Below are 27,226 nucleotides of genomic sequence, written 5' to 3'. Positions count from 1 at the left end.
TCGAATGGTTTGTGTGAATAGAAACAGTGAGAAAGCCACGGAGGGAGTGAGTGTTTTTGTGTGACTGGAAAAAAAAAGCCAAACCATCTATAAAATATGGCATAGAGTTTTCTATCATTTATGTCCTTGTTCATTGCTACATTATTATATTGTATTGTGAAAGGTCCTTTCTTTTCTATTTAGTCACTTTGGTTTTTCCTTTTTGTTTCTATACTTATTTCTATAAGAGTGTGATTTTATAGCACAAACATTTATTATTATCGCTGCTGCTGCTGCTACTGTTTTCAACATTCATTTTAGCAATTTAAGGTGTGTGTGTTTGAGTCTGAGAATGTTTAAATGCGATTGTCCACGTGTAGGTTTTGCTGTTTGCATGTAGTAGCCTTTGGTGTTTGTGTGAATTTCATGAGTATTGGTTACCAACGACAACTGACTTAAGCTCGCTGAAAACATGTTTCCGTTTTAATTTAAAATAATCATAAATTTTCTGTGAAAACAGACAACTGCGTGCTAAAAGTCTTTAGGGAGTGATTGTTGTTGTTTTTTTTGCTGGTGATTCCATTTATTGGAAATTGCGATTTAAAGTTTATTATCATTGCTGTTGCTACTGTTTTGCTTTAGTTATAATTTAATGAAAGTGAAGTGGGAAGTATTTGTTTTATGAATGATTTTTAGACTTGAAATGAAAGTGAAGGTTTTGATAATGAATTGAAAATATGTAGTTGCAAATAGATTTACGATTTGTTTCTAAATAATGTTTTTGAAATAATTTTATTCAGATGTATATTGAAAGAAAATTTTGCAAAATTACAGAGACTGCTACTTAAATATAGAAATTCTGACATAATCGATTAGATTTCTAGCAGAAAAAAACCTGCTAGAATTTGAAATATTATCGATAGAAATATTATGATTTTCTTTTAGAAAAAAACTGTTTAAATTTGGAAGATTTTTAATAAATAAAATTTGCTCAATCTGATAGACTGTTTTTACAAAAATACCTAGTGAGAAGATTTCTACGGAGAGATTTCTATGAAATTAAAATAACTTCCTAAATACAAAAATCAGGCATAATTTAATAGATTTCCTGTAAAAAATCTGGCAGAATTAGGACATTTTCGGAAGAAATAAATCCTGTGCGAATTTAAAGTGAAAAGCTGCTGGAATTTCAATGATTTCTAATAAAGAATTTTTTAATTTTTTTAGGAACTTACACAATTCCGACAGATTTTTTACAAAAAAAAGCCTATAGATATCCAATAAGAATAGTCAGATATATAGGAAAACAAATTTGATGAATTTGGGATGAACAATTTAGAAGATTTCCTGGAAAATTTAAATCTGTCGGAATTAAGCATAGACATAAATCCTGTTGGATATACATATGTATGTATAATGAATTTGTATAAAAAAAATGTTCTAAAACTGAAAAGATTTTAAAGCAATAAAAGCCAGTGATTTTTTACAAATAAAGCCTGCACAAATGGTCAAATCTGCTATAATAATAAACAGATACTTATGAAAATAAAATTTTGATAAATTGAATTGAATTCTTGGATTTAAAAATGCAGACATAATTGATCAAATGTGATGTAAAAGGAAAATCCGACAGATATTTGTATATTTCTAATGGAATTAATTCCTCACAGAATTAGGCTGTATATGTTAGCAGGAAACACTGACAGAATTGGGCTGTATCTTTTAATAAAAATTGCTTATATTGAGAAGATTTTTTATGAAACCAAAGCTGTCCAATTCTGACAAATATTTTACTAATAAACCTTGCAGATATCATATAGGAATAGGCAGATATTTATGGAAAATAAATCTAACAAAATTGGTATAAATAAATTGACGCATGGAATTAGACGTAAGTATTTTCAATAGAAATAAATCCTACTGGATATGCGATGATTTTTTTTTTAAGGAAACTGCTAAATTGGATAGATTTTGAAAGAAATAAATGATGCTGATTTTGAACAATTAAAGCCTGCCAGAAGTGAGCAGATCTACTTTAAAATATGCAGATGTTTATGAATATATAATCCACCATAATTGAGCAGATTTCATTAAGAAAGAAAATCTGGCAGAATTTTGCATATGTTTAATAGAAAGAATTGCCAGAACTGGACTTCACATTTTATAAAAAACTTGTAAATTCAGAAAATGTTTATGAAGTAAAAACCGCCCAATTCTAACAGGCCTTCTACAAATGAATCCTGCCAGAATTGAGAAGATTTCCTTTATAAAATTAAGCAATTATTGTTTACAATACAAACCTGACACATTTTGGTTGATTTTTTATAGAAATCGTACACATTTTTTCTTTAGAAAATGTGCAGTATTTCATTGGAATCCATTTCTCTAAAAAATGTGCCTAGTTTTTCATATTTTCTGTAGATTTTAGAAATCTTTCTATTTATGGAAAATTTGCCTAATTATATTGTGCGTTCTCAGCTGTGACCTTTACCCATCTTTCTGGCAATATACGAATACCGAGGCAAAATAACTGCTCATCTTTAGAGGCCAAAAACGAAGCAATCCTATATCGGATACTATATTCCAAAGTGAAGCGTAAACTAGAGAAATCGTTTTGCATCGATTGAAACAAATAGTAGTCTGGACTATAAAACGGATAAAGCAATACCTCCCAATGTCCTATTTCTAAGTAGTCGTTAGCAGGTATTGCATAACGTGGCCGAACGTTTTCATGATGGAATATATTCTGCGCATTTTTCGGTCAATGCTCGCTTGGAACAAATCAGTTGCGTTTGGTACAGTTTTCCCGTGATGTTCTGGACAGAATTTCATAAGCTTTGGTGAGCAATTGGAGTGCATCAGCGGCACTTTTTTTCATATTAAAGAAGTATGCATATGACGATTCTGTGATACAAAATTCACTATAATATTCAATAACTAAGTGGGAATAAATGACAGAGTGTACTTTTCAAAATGACAAAATGGATATTTGTATGTATGTTCCGTATGAACTCAAAAACTTCTAGACTGATTTTGATGAAATTTTCAGGGAATCTTCAGAATAGCCTAGCGGGTAACACTGTAAAGTCAGATTATTAATTTTTGTTTGTGGGCGGAGGGGCGTGGCAAAATCAAATTTTTCCAATTTACCGTTAATGCCATCTATATATATAAAAAACGGCTAAACCGATTTTGATGAAATTTTCAGGGAATTTTCAGAATAACCTAGCTGGTAGCACTGTAAAGTCAGATTTTCGGTCTGTGGCCGGAGGGGTGCGTAAAAATCCAATTTTTACATTATACCGCTAATGCCCTACCGATTTTGATGAAATTTTCAGGGAATCTTCAGAAAAGCCTTTTGGGTAACAGCGTTAAGTCAGATTTTTGATTTTCGGTCTGTGATAAACAATTTTGTTTACTCTTGCATACTGAATTTTGGAATTCATTGGAACCAGCCGAAATGCCACTACATGTATTAACATTGAAGGTTGGTTCACTGAATTTGTCCGACACTGTATATTAAAATCTAGATCGAGATGCTATATAAAACAGACTAAAGACCAGCAACGCGGACCGGATTCAGCTAGTAAGTTATAAAAAACGAAAACAAACATACGCCATCTATTGTAAATCACGTATTTCTAAGTCATACACATTTCTGTCGGATTTTCATTTTATTAAAAATATTCTCAATTCTAACAGATATTTTTCTTATAGCATTCTGTTAAATGTTCCTTTTATTTTGAAAATGTGTCATATTCTTTCAGATTTATCTTCATTAGTTGTTGTGCCCTTTTCAGGCACATTACCTTCACAAGGTTCGGGTCAAATTTGACCCAAATAGAAAATTGATATTTTTTTTACCGACTTTTTTTTTTAAAAAAACTAACTTAGTTGTTGACATTTTAAATCAAATAAAGGTCATAAAATATCAACCACTCACTTTTAGAAAAAATTCAATTTCTAATTTAAAAATGGGTCAAATTTGACCCGAAGACCTTATGAAGGTTAAAGAAAATGTATCCATGCATATGTTCATTCTTTATAGAATGTGTCCCATTCAGTCAGAATGAATTATGAATTCTTCCCTATTCTATATGGATTCCCATCACACACAACTAAATAATGATTTTTATACCCTACACCACCATAGTGGGGAGGGTATTATGCGTTTGTGCAGATGCTTATAACGCCCAAAAATATTAGTCTAACACCCACCTTAAAGTATACCGATCGTCTTAGAATCACTTTCTGAGTCGATTAAACAATGTCCGTCCGTCTGGTTGGCTGGCTGTCCATGTAAACCTTGTGCGCAGAGTACTGGTCGCAATTTTGAAGATATTTCGATCAAATTTGGTACATAATTTTTTTTCGGCCCATGGACCAAGGCTGAAATCGGTCCATTATTTCACCTAGCCCCCATACAAATGTCATTCCGAAATTGGACTTTATCGGTCAGAAATGTTTTATTTATGAATGTATCTCCACAAATTGCGCTCCAAATAAAATTCATGTCACCAACTTTTGTTACGATCGGTCCATAATTAGTCATAGCTCCCATGTAGACCCGCTTCCGAAAATCACTTTAACGTGCAAATCGCTTAGAAATGTTGGTATACTCACAAAATTCAACATAGTAAACTTTCATATAGACATATATCACACGACCTAATTTCATGGTGATCGGTCCATAATTGGTCATAGCCCCCATATAAGGCCCACTTCCGAAAATCACTCAAAAATATAAATTATTGAAATTTTAAAAGAAAAATGTTTTTGCTCTTTTACTTAGTGTAGAGTATTATGGTTATTTTTTAATTTAAACATTTAATTTTAATTGAATTATTGTTTTTGTTTTATACTTAATTATGTACATAAATAAAACAATTTATATACAACAAATGAGAATTAAAGGATGAGACGCAATCATTTTGAATTCACACAAAATTTAAACAACATAACAAATATTTTAACTCATTATTATGGAATGAAAGTAATTAGAGGAGAAATGAAACTAAAAACCAAGATAATTATAAACCAAAAATATAACTAAATGATAATGATAATTACTAACAATAATAATTAATATAATGATGTTAATGATGCTGCTCAGAAATGAATACGAATGAAGAATTTTACAAAATTTATTTATTTTAAAAAGTTGTGGAAAAGAAAATTTGCGACAAAAGTAGCGGAATCAATTCATTTAAACTAAATGAGTGAATGAATGAATAACTGAGTGAATGCTGAAGACTAAATGAAAGGGGTTGGATTTAAATAAGAAAAAGTTTAAGCGCAAAGAAAATTTAATATAAAAGAACTGAACAAACAAATAAATGAAAAGTTTTCTACTCTTAGACAAACTTACACTTTTTTTGCTTTATTTTAATTTCAGTTTTTTGTTTTTGTGCTATTTGTATCCTCTTTACATTTTGTGCAACATTTTCAAAATGTTTATTGTATAATTGTGTATGCAAATGTGTCTGAGGGTGTAGTTAAACAAACACAATAAAACTGAGTAAAAGACAAATAAACAATTGTAAAATTGTTTATTATTGCTGATGTGTAAATTAAACCAATGTGTGGGTGTGTGTATATGCAACACCCAGTGAACATTTTAATTGGAGTTTTTAAGTAAAATGTGGTATAATGATTTAAGAGGCGTTTTTAATAAGAAAATGTGTTTTTTTGGTGGAAACTATTAAAGGGTGTTAACAGGAATGAAGCAGTTATGGGTGGTTATACATTAATTAAGTTTTTAGATAATAAAGCCTTTCACTTTTCTTACTAGCTTTAAGAGTAACAGTCTCTTCTGTAATAATATAAATAAGGGATACAACTTTGGTTACATTTTCTTATACTTTTAAGTCAAAATTTCAAGTGTTCAAAGAATTTCATTTGGACATTATTTTCCAAACGACTAAATTAATCATGTAAATTTCCTCATAAACTGTCTTATTGCTTTGCAATATTTAATTTATAACTTATTGAACAAAATTATAATAATTTCAGTTTCCTTTAGAATGGCATTTTGTTTCCTGGTTAATTTTAACATTTTAGATCCTCAGTCATACATTTAATTTAGAAGGTTTTGTTTGCATTTAAATGTAGTTTTTTTTATTTCCTCTTCTTTTCTATACTTCAAACTAAAGCTAAAGGTTTCCATTCCTTTCATCATCATCATCATCAGCAGCAACATCATAGTCATCGTTGTCGTCGTTATTGGCAACAAAAGTGCACATTGTGCAGTAGGGTGGCTCTTACTATGCTCAATTTTGACTAATTTCAAATTTACGGATTTTGAGGAAATTTATTGTAAATTATTGAAAATGATTTTGATCATTTACGCAGTGTGTAAATTCGTGTTTGTTTAATATTTTTGAAATCATTGCTATTTTGATCAAAACTCCAAATTTACAAAAACAAAACTGCAACCTTTCGGAGAAGCTTAGCTGAATGCTAACGGACTCGTCCACGGGTTGCAGACTGTGTACACGGGCTGCCCAATAGATATATTGGGTAGCTGTTAATCAAATAAGCAGTAGCGGAAAGATCAGCGGTTCCAGGGGAAGAGTCTCCGATGAATTCGGAAATGAATGTCCATGTAGGCAGTGATCCCTGGATCGACGACGCGACTAAATGGCTCTTCTAAATAATCAACACAAATTATAAGTCGGTTTAGCTTCTTTGAAGTGGCAGCCCCACTTCCAATCTAGGATACTATGGACCAATCAGCCATCTTTTGGAAGAACAATGATTTTTGAAACTTCTAACAGCAAAAACCTTGGCATAAAATGATACGATTAAGACAGTTGAATTTAAGACCACAACAAGGCTTTTTCAGTTAGAGACACTAATGACGAAATTCAAATTGAACATCCTAGGAGATCCTAGAAGAGCGATGGTTTGGCAATTGAGAATTTATATCATCAAATCGAAATACAGTTATATATAGCGCCTAACATAAAAAGCGTGAGTATAGAGTTGCTGTCTTTGTGGCAAAGGATCCACGAAAACATTTAACTCCTGGAAACATATCAGTGATCGCATCAGAATGGTTCCGTACGAAGATAAGGAAATCACTAACCATCATACAGTGCTACGCTCCCACCAAAGATGCTGACGAGACCACAAAGGACTTTTTACGATCAATTAGTTGCACAATACACAAAGTACCTTTGAACGACCTATTGAGGGAAAGACAGCTTATCAAGAATCATGGCTCGTGGGAAGAAACTTGTGAAGAGTCTGACGAATTGGGCTTTCCTTTCTATCTGGTATTCATAGATTTCCAAAAAAATTTTGATACAATTAAACGTAAGAAATAAATGTGTACCCACGAAAGTGATTAACATAATTAAATTTACGACAATGCCATGATCCAAGTCAGACACAATTGAAACAATAGTGAAGCATACCTGTATCGCCTTTACCATTTGCGGTTGTTTTGGACAATGTAATGATTTGGATTAGCAAAAAAGGCGAGGAATAGTTTGGAATCCGCACAGTCCTTTAGAGGATATCGATTTCGCGAACGACATATGACTACTCTCACACAAACACCGAGTTATGCAGAACACATTGAATGATCTTACAGATCTCTAGCTGTAGGACTTAAAGTGAACATAAAGAAAACCAAGGCAATGTGCATTAATAATAACAATGTCGATCGTTTTATAATAAACATCAAGGAAATTGAATTTGTGAGCACCAATTGTTATCTTGGATGTATCATGACTATATCCGGAGGTATAGATGAAAATGTAAGTTTAAAAATATGCAAAGCCAGATCAGCGTTTGAAAGATTAAGAAACATATGGCGCTCACATCAACTATCTCTCCATATCAAGTTGTACATGTGTAAAATCAACACTGCTTTATCGAAGTGAGACTTGGCTGATTACAATGCTAAATGCTAAAGGAATTAACAAACCAAAATAAATTTTTTTTTTTGCAAAAAAATCGGGTTAAAAATTATTTTTCCAGATTTTGACCTATTGTAGGTCGAAATTACTTTAGCCTTATATACATCGTTGATGGACTTTGAAATATCTATCACTAGATATCCATATTGTGTATATTAACGACTTAGTAATCCAGATATAAATCAAAAAAAGGCCAAAAATCGAGGATGTCCCGGTTTCTTCCTTATATCTCATCCGTTTGTGGGCCGATTTTCTCTATTTTAAATAGCAATCGAGCCAGAAGAATTCCCGATATATTGATGTATCAATCATGTTTGTAAGTTATTTGGGGCTACGGAATGTTGATTTCAACATACAGACGAACAGACGGACATGGCTATATCGACATCGCTATCTATAACGATCCAGAATATATATGGGGGATTTCACGTCAAGTGAACAAACTTTTAAAATCGATGTCTTCCGATCGGAATGAAATTTGCACCAAGGATAGACCTATTGGATAATTCAGACTCAATTTTTCAACAAGATCGGTCAAGAACTCTCGGAGTTAGAGGCGGTCAAAATGTGACATTTTGGTCAAACATGTGATTTTTCTCATCCATATGACTTATTATCTATTGTTCTTAGCAAAATGTGTCCAAATAGTTTAGATAGCTATTTCTCAATCTTTTTTTAAAAAAAAAATAAAAATAATTTTTTTCCGAAATCAAAAACTTGTTTGACTTTTTTTTCAAAATGGGCCCTTTATTTCTTAAAATAAAGCATGGATATTTTCCTTGAGTACCTATTTGGTCGCTTAGTGGGATGCGAGTTCGATATCTATTAAACAAATATTTTGTAACTCAAAACAAGCAATTTTTGACTTTTTTTTTGCAAAATCAAAAACTTTGTTGACTTTTTTTTCCAAATGGGCCCTCTTTTTAATCTTTTTTTTTGCTCATCAGAAAGCTCGGATATTTTTCTTGAAGACCTATTTAGTCACTTAGTGGGATGCGAGTGGGATATATAGCAAAATAAATGTTTTGTAACTCAAGATATACAATTTTTGATTTTTTTTTTTTGGCAAAATCGAACTTTTTTCCAAAATGGGCCCTCATTCTAAATTTTTTTTTTACTCAAATGAAAGCTTATGTCCATTCCTTTAAGAGCTTTTTGCACTCTTAGTGGGATAGTATCAAAATAAATGTTTTAACACAAAAATTGTATGTGTTGAGTTACAAAATTTAAAGTTGGTTCACTTGACTCACGTCAACTCACGCCACGTCAATCCAAACGGAATGACAAACTTATATATACCCTTGCCCCTCATGGTGAAGGGTATAATTATAGATCTTGATGTTGGTAATATCGAAAATGCAAAAAGTGCAAAATAAATGCCACCCTAGTGCACAGTGTGCAGGCATTCATAGTTTCACTTGTGCTTCTATATGACGTATATTGTATGTATGTGGTGTCTGGATGAATGAACCAACGAATGAATGAATGACTGACTGAAGTAAGAGAATGCTGCATCATCTGACTCATCAGCATATATTTTTTGTTATTTGTCTGTCTCTTGTTAACTGCTATAGAACTCAATGCAACTGTATTACCAGTATTGTAAAGGTATGATAAAGGTATTTTATGGGTGTTGCTTGCTACCACACCGATGTTGCAAATAGTTGGCGTATGAGTATTTGTGTGACTATATTTCAGTACTGGTATTGGTGTTGGTATATTTTCGTGTACATTACGTGTACGTAGAAAATATTCAACCAAAATATGCTCCCAGGCATATTTAACTCAACAACAAGCGGATGGATAAAACGGAGCGACAGACAGACAGAGGCAGGCAGACAAACAAATAAACACACACACATACTGACAACAACATTTAAAGCAAAAGGAAGTAAAAAATCGTTTTTCTTATTTTCCATACATATACAAAACGTATACGGACAGTAAACAACAACAAAAAAGTAATTAGTACGCTCTTGGCTCAGCTCAGTCGTAATAAAAAGCCATATGGAAAACTCAGGTACACAGATGAATTCTCGAAAAATAACTAAAAAAAATTAAATAAAAAGAATCATCTTCCTTTTCAGTTTTGCAATGTCAGCCATAAAATTAAGCCAGAAATTATGGAAAAATGTTGAGAAAAAAAAAATAACAGCTTAATAAAGTATGAGTATAAAAATAAACTTTTTTTCATAATGAAAAACAAAAATGTTAATGCCAAGAGGCTTAAACCAGAATGCTTTATACTTAACAACAACAAAATATAAAAAAAAAAAAATTGTTTAAAAAAACTTCATTCACACTTTGACTCATTTTAAGTTTTATTCTTTGCTCTTAAATTTTCTTTACTTCCTTTTTAATTTAAATATATATTTTTCCTGTTTTCTTCTACTTTTTTTATTTTTTTTTTATTTTTTTTTACATTTTTATAATGCTACCCACCTTTAGAAAGAATAATCCACCAGCCGGTAATGTTATCCTATGTGATCCTGGTAAAATTTTCAATGGTACTCCATCTTTATACCACTGTATGGTGGGTATGGGCGAACCTTCCGCTTTGCAATTAAGCGTTGCGGGTTCATGACGCGGCACTGTTGTGTCAATTGGATGTTCCACTATTCTGGGTGGATGTGAACCTTAAAAGAGAATTAAAGAAAAAGACAGAAAAAATTGTTTAAAAAAATATTCTGTTGCAATTCTACATAAAATAAAAGTATCAAATGTAAGAGACAGCTTTAGTATTATGTTTTTTTTTATACATATAAATGTAAGTTTGAGTGTTATATTTTTTGGTATCTCTCTCTTTTATATTCCACATAAATAAAAATTGTTTTAATGCACTTTTTTCCACTGATTTTTCTTTGGTTTTTTGCATTATTATGCAAATTTTTTTATTTTATTTTTTACTTCAGATTTATTTTCACGTATGCATATGGGATTATATGCAACAATAATTTATATATGGCTATGTATAGAGAGAAAGAGAGAGAGAGCGGAACTCACACATTACATTCAAATACAGACCGGCTAAAGGTTTTAAGCTGAAATTGTAAGGGCTTTAGTTATTTAATATTCCAAAACAAATTTAAATGAAATTTTGTTAAATTTTTGTTGCAAGTTATTTAAACTTTTTGGTATTGTAATCCTTTGTTAGCGATGTATCTAAAAAAATTTTTAAATATTGTATATGATAAACAATAATAAAAAATAGTTTACATTATTTTCTATTAAGGATTTAAAGCAATATATTGTAATGCTTCAAAGCAATATATTGTAAATGCCCTCAGTTCCATGACAGAGCTGATTAAAATATTGTTTCATGTTTACCTTTTAAAAACGGTGGTTTATTTTCTTTAAATAAACCGGATTATTTTAATTGCAAATATAAGCCATCAGTAATTTAAAATTTGTAACAAATCTTTAATTTAAATAGTCACATTCTTTTAATATACACACTTTCTAAATATACTGGTAAATACAGTTGATGTCTACTTTAACATTGCCTATGATACTCTAACTTTTTAGCTACTCGCTGTTACCGTTTGAATACACAGCGCTATCTTTTAGAAGTCTCATGAATAATCTAATGGAAAATAAAACTCCAATGTTATATTTCCTCAATGATCACCCAGAGGCTTTAAAATTGCTTCATAGTTAATGTTGTCATACTTATAACCAGGGAAACCAAAATATGCAAATGCATGTTTTTTCTGGTGAGTCTAATGAGCACATGGATAAGATATTTACACGTTTCAGAACTATTTAAGAATTTTGGCATCGATTTGTTAGTGCATATTTTTACATATTTTACCCTTAAATGCATATTTTTGCATATACTTGTTGCAAAATAATTGGGAAGCTTGCAAAATAATTGGGAACTACTCAAGCAGCAATTTCAAAACGTTTGCGAACATCAGGATTCATCCAAATTCAAGGAAATTGGCAACCATACGAATTAAAGCCGAGATACCTTGAAAGATGACTTTGCATGTCCGAAACGATGCTTAAACGCTATAAAAGAAAATCAAATCATCTTGCTATGAAAAATGGATTCATTACAATAACCCGAAGAGTAAGAGATGGTATGTGAAGTCCGGCAATCATCCAAATCCACACCAACGCCAAATATCCATGGCTCTAAGCTAATGCTCTGTATTTTGTGGAAGTAAGAGGGTTCTATCTGATGAAATCTGAGTAGACCATCAGAGGAACATGCGCCGAACGCAGCATATGCGGCCACTCATGAAACCATAATATGCCATTATTACAACGCTCAGCAAAATTTTGCAATACCTGTTAAAAACTATTTATAATGAAATGGTTGGGAAGTTTCGCCTTATAGTCCAGACATTACCCTGTCCGACAACTATTTGGTTCGATGGATGCAGAACGCTCTCTTTGGGATACGCTTCACTTCGGAACAGACTATTCGAAATTGGCTTGATTTGTTCTTGGCCTCAAAAGAAGAACAGTTCTTTTGGCTCGGAATCCATATGTGGCCAGAAAGACGGGATACGGTCATAGGCAATGGCCAATATTTTGAATAAATCTGTCCTACCAGGTTAAGTGATAGGTCCTCTCGAACTCTATTTTCAAAACATTATTTTTCACTTCTGCTTAATATGGATTAGAAGTGTCCAAGTAAAAAAGGATATTATTTGTTTAATAGCTTAGGTCTAGTAGAGTGCAAAAATGTATCTTAATGAATAAATTTAAACTATTTTCTAACTTTGCTGGTTTGGAAAAATTTGAAGCCAGATATAAAGATTTAGTAATGTCCTAGAAATCAAATAATAACCAACCAATGGAAACTTTCTTAAATTAAACATTAACAAATTGGCTGCATTGTTCTCGACATCTGACTACATCAAATCAACCCATAACATGTACAAAATCCATTGCTATGGAATAAATATTTGGAAAATAATAATAATAATGGGTATATTATGGATGGCTACCGAACTAGATTTGCGTTGTCAGTTTCCAAAATGGTGTTACAGATGGCAAATGTCAGCTATCATCAGAATTTAGTGGTTGTCCTCTGGCAACGCAACTAAATCCATAATCCAATCCATAATCGACCCATCAAATTCTTCTCGTCATGACCAAATTATAGTTTACAATGGTAAAAAATCGCACTACTTACACTTGACTTGATAAGCAGGGTGAAGTACAAGAGATTGTACTACCTCTAGGTGTAATAGATATGCTAGTGAAAACAGTAATCTTGGTGCAAGCCATACTGGACCCCTATATTGTAATTCTGGTCATAAATTAAATATCTATTTATCACATATTTCTAAATATATGCTTCAATTCATTTCCAAATCTCTTTCCATGATCTAACTAATTCACAAAATCTCATTTTCTAACTTCCTAAAACTCTATGACTCACACTGACAACTAAACTACCCTTTTTAACTAAAATAAATTGAAATAGAAATTCTTGGAAATTATTGTCAACCATAAAAAAAAGTAAACTTTCTTAGAAAAGACATAGGGTCTAGAAACGTTAACAGATGATTACTCATAATATTATTGAGCAAACAAAGGGCTCGTTTGCCTCTTACCCAACATGACAAGTCATGTGAAAACCAAGTTGTTAAACAAATATTTTTCATATTTTCACTTTTTCATTCTTCTATTTGTTGTTTATGGGTGTTGAATTTATTTATTTATTTTCTTGGTTGTGTGAAAGGTGGCTAAAAATGTTTGTGTTATTTATCAAAAACCAAAAATCAAGACAATGGAGTGGGAGAGAAAACCTTTTTAAAGTCTTTTTTTTTTCATTAATATTTGTTAACAAACGATAACACCCTTGACAGGCTAGAAAAATTCGGAAAAAAAAGAAAACACACATACTCTACACAGTGAAATTGGTCAGTGTGTAGGAAAAAGGCCAAGGGCCATATAGTGTCAACAATCTTATTCAATACATTATATTTTGTTGTGTATGTTTTGGTTCTTGTTGCACCAACTCCCTCTTTACACTCAAAATCACCGAAAAAAAAACTGAAAAAAACGAATGTCATAAAGGAAATAGTAATAAAATATACGAAAACCGGAGTGTCCTTGTTCGGTGTGTGTGTATATGAAAAATGGCAAAATAAAAGTTTTGTGTGGATGTCCTTTCGACCAACCAACCGGAACAGGCAAAGTCTCGTGCCAGTCTTGTTACTATTATTATTATTTGAATTGTTTGTGTTGCTATTGTGATCACTGAAAAAGGGAATATTTATGTATAAAAGTCAGACACGCCTTAATTGCATACAAAAATATAATTTAATTTAAATAATAAACACAACAATGAAAAATAAAGAATATCGCTGTTCAAACAATGACACCCAAAAAAAAAACTGCATTATTGGTATTTAAACAACAAACATTTTGTGTGTGCTGGTGCAAAGCCCCCTTGCTCTGCAGAGGGTTGACATTTTTATCACACTCTACTCATTATTTACCTACACAAAAAAAACTCATCCCCTTCTTCACTATCTTATTATTATAATTTACTGGATGCATGTGTGTTTGTGCAGTTGCTGTTGTTACATTAGCTGCGCTTCACTTTGTGTTGCAAGCAACATTTATTCATTCGCTCACTCACTCACTCACTTATGACTGTTTAAAAATTTATCACCCAAAGCCAGCAAGCAGTATTTCCATTGTTACTGTATGACTGACTGACTGCCTGCAAGTGCATGAGTGACTGACTAACTGAAAGCACGATGTATCATCCATACATGATAATAACGAACGTATGAGCTTTGTGTTGAAAAACACTTTTAAAACTGCTCATACTGTGGCGCATATTTTAGCATTTTTTCGATTCTTCATATGCTAGAGTTGATGTTATTTTAGAGGTATTTCGTATACCTTACAGTCGGTCATAAACGAATTAGAATTATAAAGGATCTTTCATTCAGCGCTTCCTTAAATTTAAATAAAACAAAGTGTGTGTGAGATATCATCGAAATCTTTTATTCGTTTGAAAGTCCTATCGCTGCCATTATGTATGAAATATAACATCGTGCAAATGTCTGCTGCAGCTTTGCTGGGTGGCGCATATCCGAAATGTCCAATTTTCCATGATTCTGGCTCATAAATCAAACTAAAATTGGTCGATGGCATTGGCTTTGAGACCCGCTGTAGTTTGTGGCTTATTCGCATAGACCTGTAACTTAAGAAAACCCCACAGGAATAAGCCTAACGGGGTCAAATAGCACGATCTTGGTGGCCAGTTCACATCACCTCTATATGAGACGACCATAGCCTCAAATCGCTCGTGCAGAATGTAATACAATTCATACAATACAGGCCAAAAGAATAAGGTGATGGCCTAGCCAACGCACAGTTGCGACAGTAAAACAAGCGATGTTGCACAAAATCAAACATTTCATGTGCCCCTAAAAAATATTGAATAAAACTATTTTACATAGAATTGTTCAACGATTACTCTTATTATAATGAGATTTTTGGCTCTGAAGAAATAGCCCTTCAAAGTTGACAGATTTTCAGTTTTCAAAAAACAGACCATATTCAGGTAATTTAGTCCAATTTCAGATACAATATCTCGAAAACTAGATAACCGATCGTAATTATTTTTGATTTTATTGATAGATCTATTTATTAAGAAAGAAGTGAATAAAAATTTGTCCAGGTAAATCGATATTTAATCGAATTTCTGGTTTAATCGGTTAATCGGGCAAATTATTAATCGGGGTTTAGATTTAATCGGTAAATAATCGGTTAATTTTAAATTATTCGATTAACCGAGTAATTTCTTTTTTAATTTTAAATTGAATATAAATGTACTTATATAACATTTAAAAAAGAACAAAAAACATAACAATTCAACAAAACAATAAATAAATATGGGTTTTTTAGGATTTTAGGGAGATTTTCTGATATAATCTTTTAAACAAGGAATTTAATTTAAATGCTTTCCTTTTAAACGATTTTTTTTAGTTCTGATCAAACTTGACTTGAAAAAACTCTCTCACTGATTGTAGAAAGTCGAAAGTAAGACATGATAAAGAAAATCCAATTTCTTAGTTTATTTTTTTAGTTTTTTCTAAGCATTTAAAATCCTCTACATACCATTGGTGTCCTTTTTTGATTTTTTAGATTTTGAATATTTTAATAGTTTCTTTAATATCTGATAAACGATCAGCAATGTCTTCAGTTTCTTCTATTACCATGTCGCCCTCCGACTCATTAGAACAATGTTCAGCATAGAACATTCTATAAAAAAAGATTATTTCCAAATTCCTTATATTCAGTTTTCATACCATGTCTCAAAAAACTATAGCTAGAAAACAATTTTCACGAGTTAATAAAGAAAATTTGTGTTTTTTTCTATATAAAGTGCAATCGGTAAATCGACACAAATTAATCGGTTTATTTGTAATTTGAAAATTGTCAATTTAAAATTATTCGAACCAAAATTAATCAGTTAACCGATTAAGGGTTAATCGATTGATTACCCTAATATTTACCAACTATCCATTTTTTCAATATTTCTCAATAAAAAAACTATAAATTTCTATATTTGCCATTTTTCAAAAGAAGTTCTTTGATTATTCCTTTACCTAATGCAAAAATGTCCCACTGCCCGTCCTTGCCCCATTTTTTGCTAGATGTAAAATTTTTAAAAAAGAAAAAAATCAAAAATTTTAAAAAAAATATTTTATTTTACTTCTCATAAAATTGATTTTAACACAAATTTCAACTTTGCTAACACATAAGTATGCTTCTAAAAGGCGTAGAACCCTTTCCAACACTCATATCTATCATATGAATTTTAAATTTTTTGATTACCTCATTTGGTTCAAAAGTTATGATTTTTGCAATGAAATGGCACCAATGTGCATCGTGTTCAAGGAAACATGACGACCTTAGGAAAAAATCTACACCAAACAGTGACATTTTCGGGATGTATTGAACAATCTTGGATCTCACGTGGATTTGTATCGTCCCAAATTGTACAATTTTGTTAGCTGACGGACCCATTGATCTAGAAATAGGCCACATCGCGTAAAAGTTGACCGAACAAAACAATTTTATCATTTACACATATTGTTGTACGCTGTATCCGTGCTTTGGTAAAACAAACTGAATATAATCAACAGATATAGCTTCGAAAATATGTCTGCTACCAACTGACAAATTTTGGTCCCTTTTGAAGACCCTTTGTGTGTACTTCTTCACTTAGTCGTTTTGTATGCCATACAAAATGGTTCTCTACTTCAGTTCTCTCCACACAACTCAGCTCTTACTCGCATATTCATTTATATTGCCCTTTAGCAAATGTTGCATGTCATCGTGCAGTGTTTTTTTTTTTGTGTAGCCAGCGAGTGTGAGTTTCAAGCATGTTTGTTTATAATGGTTGGGGATTGTGTCGTGTTGTTGTTATGTGCTCTAAGTGGGTGCAATGCGTGGGTGAATAACCCTTGTATATGAACATATTTTTAATTTTTTGTTGCGTTTTTTGGTGTGTACCACCGCCGCCGCCACCCCTTACAATATAGAACATACTGAGTGCTGGTGCACTACTTATGTTAGCACCCGTGTTTTTTGTAACCAAAAAAAAAAAAAACAAACCCAAAAAGAAAACATAGATTGCAGCAGAGCTGGCAACAAAAAATTAACAAATAAACCAGTAAAATTAAAAAAAAAAAAACAACATGTAAAAAGCAGCAGTAGACAAGGGTCAGTCACTGTTTTTTGAAAAAGAAACCAACAAGAATTTAAAGTTTATTTAAAAAATATAACAAGAATTTCATATGATGAGGTTTTTCTAAACTCCCCTTTTTGCAATTCACATCTTTTTTGTGAAGTCCTTAAAAGTTCCCAATTTTATATTGTTTGTTACCCTTGTTGTTGTGTGTTTTTTGTTAAAATTTTTTTGTTATTTCTGGTTTACAAGGACATTCGTGTTTTTTTGCTAATTGTTTATTTGGGAGTGTCCTGCGGCTGTGTTAAACATAAAAAGGGTTTCCTAGCTGTTCCTTGCGTTGTTGCCTAGGTTTTTTTTCTGTTTTTGTTGGTTTTTATTGTTTCTTATTGGAACTCCAATTGTTTTGCATAAAAATTTTGTGCAAAAAATAACTTTTATTTTTTCTCAAAATCATCACATATGAATGAGTACTTGTTGGAGTTTTTCTCATTGCCATAAGCAAACCTATGAGTTTTTAAAGGATGTGAGTATTTAACAATGTTGGTATTGAATTTATGTCTGTATTTAGTTTTATTATTTAAGGTGGAGTGGTACAGAAATGTATATCGTTAGCCAATATATTCATTTTGTGTTTGCTGTTGTTTTATTTGTGTGGCTTGTTGATAATTTTGTGTTGTCTCGTTAAAATGTTGTTGTGCGGTTTTTTTTTGTTACAATTAAGTCATTATAATTTTAAGCAGTTTGTATTTGTACTGTGTCTAGTGGCTAAATAACTGGTTATTTTGAGGGTTTATGGTATGGAATAAATAATGTTTGTTGAAAATTTTTGGGAATAATAGAGTATTTGAAAGCTATATTGATGTTGATTAGAAGTATAATTAGTTGGGTGGCAGTTTGTTTAGGTGATGCTTATAAAATGATGTTTAATTTGTTTATAATACAAAAGGATTCTGAACGAAAACAATAGCTTGTATTAAAAATATTCAGTTTTTAAATATTTTTCAAAACGAATTCGTAAACTGGAAGTAACTCATTGGTCTACAAATAACCATTATACTGACACCTTCATAAAGAGACATAAATCCTATATAATTGACATTTTAGACACAGGGCAGCAAAATCGAAACAATGTTAGAGACTTTTTAAACCACGACACAATTTTGATGTATTGTGGATCCAGTAGTACAAATATGGTCCAAATTTTAAATTATATGGAGAAGGTTTTTTTAATAATTTTTTTTTTTTGTAAAATTGTGAATTTTTTTAGACGTTTCTCCGCATAATTTATGATAAATCAAAAAGAGTTACTCTGATATTATCATGATAAACTTAGGAAAGTTTAAATTTACATAAGCTTTAATCTGTTTATATATTGCGTTTTAATCCGTTCAGTAGTTTCGGAGTTAAAATAACAAATTTAAGAAAAAAATATATTTTTTACATGAAAATAGCAAATTTTCTAGTTTTAAAAAAATCATGAAAAATTGAAAACATAAGAAATTATTAAGATTTGTTACTTTATCGCTCTCTTTTTCCCAATTACCGCATTATTAATTACACGGTGCTACGATGGCAAAAAAAACTTGGAAAACGGCCTAGCGTAGGTTATAGGTCTTGCTGAGTACACTACAAATTGTCTCTAAAAATTTCAGAAACACCCTCAAATTCAGAAGTTGTTCTAAAAAAATGTTTTCAGTGATGTTCGTCGACTTATCGACCTGTAGCTTAGTCAGTTTTTGTCCGACTTGACGGGTTTGGAAAGAAAACTGATTACGATTTAAAATGACGTGCATTTTTTGATACTTTTGTAAGTTATTGTTTTTTGTTTGTATTGTTTTTGTTAAGAATATCAAATTTATCAACTTTTTTGAATTTAGTCGCTTTTCATTGCTTATTTTGATATGAAAGCTTATAAAACTTTATACCAACATATATAGGAAATTTAGTTCTTAATAAAACATGGTTTTAATTATTCAAATCGGATGAAAATTTTAAAAGTTATTCAACTTTTAATTAACACCATTTTAAGTATTTTCTCCCCCAACTCATATAAATAAAAAAAAAATGTTTGTAAAATTTTGAATTTTTGCAAGTACATTTTTTCGAACTTTTTTAAAAAAAGTTTTATAACTTTTGCAAATATAAACCGATTTTAACAAGTAATATCTCATTTTCCCCATATAAAGTTGTCTTTAAAAAACTGTGCAAAAAGGAATAGGTTTTCATAGAGAAAAATTAAATTAACTATTGTTGAATATGAAAAATTACGAAAAAAAATAAAAAATAAAGCGAAACTTTTTTTAAAAACCTACGCAATTGATATACATTTTGTGCATATATTTTATGAAAGCTTAATTCTTTGTTTATCCATAATTGTTTAAAATTTTGAAATCGGTCTAAAAATGTGTGAGTTAGAGGTACTAAAGTACTACGACCTACCCTAAAACAGTTTTTTCAAAATATCTCAAAATTTTGAGGGTGTTTCAAAATCTTTGAAAACAGTTTTAGTATGTCCTCATCTAGGCCTACAACCCCCATTAGGTCGCTTTTCAAGTTCTGACAAAAAGTGTCATTTTGTAGCAGAGTATTATTAATTTTGTATGCTAAAATATTAAATACATTTGCTTTTGAATAAATATACATTCGCCATTTCAAAAGCGGCAAACTTTTAAAGTCAATATGAAATATACAATAAGATATCCAGTAACGTCCAGTTAATGCAACTGTGCTGATTTTTGTATGACTTAAAAAAACGGAATTTTTCATATATTTAGAAGCATTTGTACAATATAAATTTTTTCAAAGTATTGGCCATTGCTAGCTATGACCAATTTTCTAGCAACATTTGGATTTGGAGCCAAAAGAACTACTCATATTTTGAGGCCAATAGCCAATTTTGTATAAGGTGAAGTGTATCACAGGGAGAGCGTTCTGCATCGATCGAAATAAATAGTATTCAGACGGAGCAAAGTCTGGACTATAAGGCGTATGAGGAAAAACTTCCCAATCACTTCATTCTAAATAATATTTAACAGGTATTGGATAATGTGGCCGGCCCAGCGTTTCCATGCTAGACTATTTCATGTCCGGCCGGATATTCTGAGTGTTTTTCGGTAATTCCTCGCTTCAAACGAATCAGTTGCATTCGATACAGTTTCTTTGTGATGGTCTGGCAAGATTTCAGCAGCTTATAATATATAAAACCCCTTTGCTCCCACCATGTATATTTGGCTATTTTCGAGGCTTTTTATACAGAAAAAACTATATTCTAATTCAAACATTTATCACATATTGAACTGGTTTCAATTATTTCATAACTGAATCAAGTATTCATGTGCTCAAAAACTAAATTTTCTGATATTTCCTATTGAATTTTGTGTTTTGAATTTGATAATATTGACAATTGAATATACAAAATTCAATAGAAAATATCAGAAAATTTTGTTTTTGAGCACATGAACACTTTATTCAATTATGAAATAATTGAAATCAATTCAATATGTGATAAATATTTGAATTGAAACGGTTTAAAAAATAGTTTTTTCTGTGTAAGATGAAAATTTGTTATAGTTGATTGAATACAAGTTGATTACTGCGTATAAATACTCTCAGGTAATAAGACTTCCTAGTCAAAGTGCTTAAAATAGAAGGTCAATGTGTCGTGTTAACTTGTGTTGCAGTGATTTGAAAACAAAATCATGCACTTAACACATTGTCTTAGAAATATTTATGAAGTACCCATCCCATGAAGTATACACCCAATTTTCAATAAGAGACTTAACAAAAGTTGTTTTAACCTGATGTAAGGTGAACAGTAACCGTACCAGTAACCGTGCCATGAACCATTTTGTAGATCTTTGTTGAAATATAGTCTGTAGCTTTGGCCTCGATTCGGCTGGTTCGGCACATACGATCTCTTAAGCTTAGCATTATCGTAATTGATCCATTTTTCTACAGCATTTCGAACATGCAAAATCGTCTTTCAAAGTCTTTCGGTTTTAATTCGTATGGTGCCTAATTTCCCTGCTTTCTGGTGAATCCTGCTACACGCAAACGTTTTGAAAGTGCTGCTTGAATAGCTCCCAATGCTTATGCAAGCTCTTGTTGAGTTTTAGAAAAATCTTCATGGAGTAATGCCTCCAATTCGTTGTCTACAAACTTTATTTGTCCTCCGTGTCAAAATCACCACTTCTCAATCAAACAAACCATTTCTCGCACATAGAAACCCATTGAACACATTCACCATAAGACCTGGTGAGCAATCCGTGTGCATCACTTTTTTCAAATTAAAGAAGTAAAGCAAAACTTCCCGTACATGACTCTTTGTTGGAACAAAATTTGGCAAAATTTTCGAAGCAAAAAAATCGTTCTTTTTTTAACCTAGAATGTACAACAACTATGTGAAAATAAATTACCTTCCAAAATGACATATAAGTTACTAAAAAGTTACGCCATCTTTTTTAAATTATTGAGTCATACTAGTGTTTCGCTATGACAGATGATTTTAAATTTAAAAACATCTATTTACTAAGTACTAAATTTATGACTTTCATAAAAACCAATTATTTTAGATATAATTGGGGTATTCACACGGTCTAGTATTTGGTCGTATTGTCATAATGTCCTAATATATTATTATAGTTTAATCAAATTTTTGTTGTGTTTGAAACAAAAAAGTTCTAAACTAATAAGACTATTTGAACTATGTTTATTGTTTTGTCATAAAATAATACTTTTTTTGTTTAAAACACAACAACAACTGTTATAATATTTTAGGACTTTATGACAATATGACTAATAGGAGACCGTGTGAATACCCCAAATGTAATAATATATTTAAGATATGAAGATAAGAAATAAATTATATAAAATTTAAGACATGTACAAATGTCATAAAAAAAATCTACATTTAAATCTAATATCATTTAAATTTTAATCCACTAAATTTTGCATACATATTTTTAACTTAATAAAAATACCCATTCTCCAGCTTTTCAAAGCAACTCTTTAAAATACTGACAGCAACATGAAACACATTCATACATATTAGCAAATAGCAAAAAAAAAAAAAAAACAGAAAAACATTTTAAAGTGCTCTAGTTTACTCCTGCTCGTTTCTCTTTTTCGACTTCTGTAAATAATGTACCAGAATTGTTGTTCTAAACCATAATAAACTATCAATTTCGGGTTACATTCTTAGGCATACTGAACTAGAATACAAATGTTGGATTTCTTCATGCATGCATGATTGTGCTTGTATATAGAGGGTTTCATACATGTGTAAGTATGCAGGCATGCAACAAATATACACAACACATGCATGCATACAAACATAGTACTTACTAGAGCTCTTAAATATGCATACAATATAAATATTTTTTATCTTTTGGTAGTTTCTTTTTCATGTATTCTCTGGTGTAGAATTTTAAATTTGCATTTTGGCATAATAATTTTTTCCTATGTATGTATGTAGTAAGTAGTATGTTGTATTGCTTGTCTTCTGGCAACCTACAAAATTTTATGCCTGTTGTCAGTGTATGGCTGTTGCATATTCATATATATGTATGTATCTATGTCAGCCAGCAAGTATGCTGCCATAAGAAAACTATTATGGAAATTAAAGTGTGTCAGCAGAAAGTAACATTTCACAAAAAAAAAAAAATAATAAAAAAAATCGTACTACAAAATAATGAAACAACAAAATGATAGAGAAATTAACAACAATTATGTCATGTTGTTGTTGCATGTAAATGTTTAGTAGAATTTTTAATTATTTTTGTAATAATCTACATAAATACACAACATATGAGTTTAGATGGTTTGTAGCTGTAATTTGTATACGGTTTGCAATAATGAATTTAGATTAGATGAAAGATTAAAGTGATTATTAAGGAATTTAATAGTTAAGGAAATTAGAAAATAAAGAAAAAACTCAAGAAATATTTGTAGGATAGGCTACAACGAATATTAGATACCCTTTTGGAAAGAAGTAAACAAATGAAATAATTACAGGTGAAGATGTCTTCTAATCTAATGATTATGCTAATCATAAATTTATTTCCATGATTTTTATGAAATTTTAAGTCCTCTTAGCTATATCCCTCTATTGGGTGACTTAGAAATACGGGATTTACAATAGATGGCGTATCTTTTGAACTCGGTTTTTGTTTTTAATAACTTTTATTTAATTTGAAGGGTCTTGAACATTATAGTGTAAACAACAGATTTTTTTGCTTCGAAAATATCGAACTTTGTACCAACGATTCATCATATGCGGGAAGTTTTGCTTTATTTCATTAAATTGAAAAAAGCGTTTTATCGGTTTTAACGTGCAAGAGTTGGTTTTTGTGGCTTAGAAGTGATGACAGCCAGAAAAGTTTGAGGACCAATAATTGGAGGCATTACTCCATGAAGATTATTGTAAAACTCAATAAGAGTTTGTAAAATAATTGGGAGTTACTACAGCGGCAATTTCAAAACGTTTGCGAATAGCCGGATTCATCCAAAAGTAGAGAAATTGGGTACCATAAGAATTGAAGCGGAGAGACCTTGAAATACGGTTTTGCATGTCCGAAATGATGCTTGAATGCTATAAAAGAAAATCATTTTTGCACTGATCCAATGCGACAACCAGAAGCTTAAGAGATCGTACAACCAGCTGTATCGACACCAAAGCCAAATATCCATGGCGCTAAAGTAATTCTCTGTATTTGGTGGGAGCAAAAATATGAGTTGCTGAAAACCATCACAGGGAACCTTTACAAAATGCAACGGATTCATGTCAGTTTGTGGACCCAAACTAACCAACTGCCACTTCCAACGGAAATGAGGAAACGCAAGTGGAACTGGATCGGCTACATTCTACGTAGACCAGCTAACGACATTACCAGAACGCCATCGACTGGAACCCTCAAGGTAACCGTGGAATTGGACCAGCAAACACATGGAGGCGACAAATTGACATCGAAGTTGCTGCCATGTACAAAAGTTGGGGAGAAATTAAGTTACTTGCCCATGATAAATCACGTTGGAACGTATTTGTTGAGGCCCTAAGCTCCTTATAGGAACGATGATAACGTATATTGGCTTAAAAATGCCCACAATATGCGGCAAGACGTGAAACCGTAATATTCTATCATAACAACGCTCGGAAAGTATTTAAAATGAAGCTTCGTCCGAATACTATTTGTTTTGATTGATGCAGAATACTCTCTCTGTGATACGCTTGACTTTGGAGCAGATTATCCGATATTGGCTTGATTCGTTCTTGGCCTTAAAAGATGAGAGTTCTTTTGGTTTGTTATTCATATGTTACCAGAAAGATGGAAAACTATCATAGCAAACAATGGCCAATACCTTGAATAAATTTATATTGTAAAAATGTTTCAAATTAAAAAAAAATTCCGATTTTTTAATATATTTGTGTGTGTAAAACACTCTAGGTTGTGAAATACAAAACCGAAATAATAGAGGTTTATCTGAAATATTTCTAATTGTCCTAGGAAATTGGGTATTGAATATCAGCATATTCGATCAAGCAGAAAAAAAGTTATAAAGAAAAATGTAAAACAACCTCGAACAAATGTTATGATTTTAATGAAAACAACGTTTATCATAGATATTGCTGCATAGCTTGTTGTTGTAATGTGTTATCAGTTTAATGAGTGTAACCAATTGTTTGTTTTTATTTTATTTTTATTGTTGTTGTTGTATTTTATAAGTCAAATGGTGAGATATTCTTGAATAAAAGATACGATTTTAAGGAAAACATTTTTCAATATAGATCTCTTTACTTGCTGTTTTAATGTTGTTATGAATTAAATGTGTGTAGCCAAGTATGTTGTTGTATTTTTACTTTTATTGTTGTTGTATTTGTTTACAGTTTCTATTAAAAATATGCAAAAACACAAACTGAATGTGTGTGAATAGGTAGTAATGTTGAAACATGTTAAATTTGATGTATTAACAAGTCTCTTGTCGTCGAAAGTTATTCCTGGGAAAACTACTTCCTTTTTATATAGTTATCGCTTAGTTGGTATTCTATGGCCGAGTGAGGATCTGGTCGAAGAAAAGTAGCAACAACATAAACTGAATGTGTTTGAATGTGCACTAATGTTGAAACGATTTAAATTTTTTGTTGTGGTAATAATAGCTTTGCTGTCTAAAATCTTAATTTTTATACAGCTGTCGCTGATTTGTCAATATTTGGCCGTGAAAGACTCGTGTCTTTCTGAACTAGCTTAGTCTTAAGTTTCGGTGAACAGCATTTGAGATTCGACGCTGCCGAATATAAAACTTAACTAGTTATTTATTACTTTTAAATTGAGCCCATATTTCACTTAAAAAAAAAGAAAGTCTGTTTGAAACAACAATTAATAATTCTTAATTTCATTACTACTACCCTCCTAATAATACATTATAAAAGCAACTTTCCTTTATATCTGAAACAAATAAAAAATATAGCTGTTGACTTTTTCAAATAAATAATAGTTGGTTGCTGTTTTCTATTTCTGTTTCTTAGCATTTAAAATGTTCATTAAATTCTTGCATGTTAACAATAATTATGCAAATAGCATTTTAGCTGTACTGTTTTTTTTTTACAGGAAATTGTTGCAAATATGTTGCCTTGTTAAGTGAAAATAAAACCTACATTTTACTATAGTTTTTTAAGACATTTTTCTAAACATTTTTTTTTAGTTTTTCTCTACAACCCGGTAATTATTTTCAAACTATATGGTTTTATGGTAAAAAAATAGTACCTTATTTTTAAATAATGAAGGTTTTTCTTTTTATAGTTTTAGTTTTAAATTGCTCTAAATCATTTTGTTAGAGAAGCTTTAATATATGTGTCGTTTACTGCATTTTTTTTTGTTTGGCTATTAATTAAAGTGAGAGTGAGTCTATTATTTAAGTAAGTTATTGTGGATTTTTGTTATAAACTTTATATACTAGTTTAATAATAGTTTTTTTAAGGACACGGGAAGTAACTTTTTTTTTTGCCTAATAAGAATCTAAATCTAATTTGAATATTGCATGAGATTGTTTACTTTTTTTAGAACAATTACATGTTAGGAGTTTATATTTTTCTAACATGTGTATTTTGTATGGATATTAACAAACTTTGTAGGTTTTTCAATTAAACGAAGCTTGTTGCGATTTATTTCTCAAGTTTGGCTAAAGTAAAATTTCTATGTTTATTTAAGGCAACAAAGATGATGAGAGTTTTCACAAGAACAATTTGTTTAAACTAACATAATATATTACGACATTATGACAATATGACTTAATAGCAGACCGTTTGAAACCACTGAATATGTATTCTCTCAATTTCAAATTGTGAATTTGTTTTCTTTTAGGTTGTGAGTATATATAAAGTGGGCCATGATTTCATGAAATTGGTCAGCAGGGCCTTAAAGTAAAAGCTTGTGAGAACCACTGCTCTAAAAGTTATATGATTTAGCTAAATTCTTCAACCTTTTATTTTTGGATAGGGAAGAACAATTTTAGATCATGAAGCATTGAAAAAGTGCAAATTAAGGGCAACCCTTGTGTTGCACTTTTACCATATTTGAACCCATTGGCCATCTATAGACGTTTGAAATTGGAACAGACTAGCGACCCTATAATTGTGAAAGGGCATTTTTTT

At 31.0% G+C, this 27,226-nt stretch overlaps 1 protein-coding gene across 1 annotated transcript in view; it reads right to left on the bottom strand.

Moving 5' to 3' along the window:
• robo3 (roundabout 3) overlaps positions 1-27,226 on the bottom strand; it is a 220,414-nt gene that overhangs the window by 86,729 nt on the left and 106,459 nt on the right. The window contains exon 2 of the mRNA XM_065501810.1: positions 10,347-10,540. Coding sequence (XP_065357882.1) covers positions 10,347-10,540 — 194 coding nt within the window. The remainder of the gene's footprint in view (positions 1-10,346; positions 10,541-27,226) is intronic.

This window comes from Calliphora vicina, chromosome 2 (genome assembly GCF_958450345.1).
Source record: "Calliphora vicina chromosome 2, idCalVici1.1, whole genome shotgun sequence".
NCBI lineage: Eukaryota > Metazoa > Arthropoda > Insecta > Diptera > Calliphoridae > Calliphora > Calliphora vicina.
The sequence above is the reverse complement of the archived record's forward strand: the minus strand, read 5'-3'. Positions and strand labels throughout refer to the sequence as shown.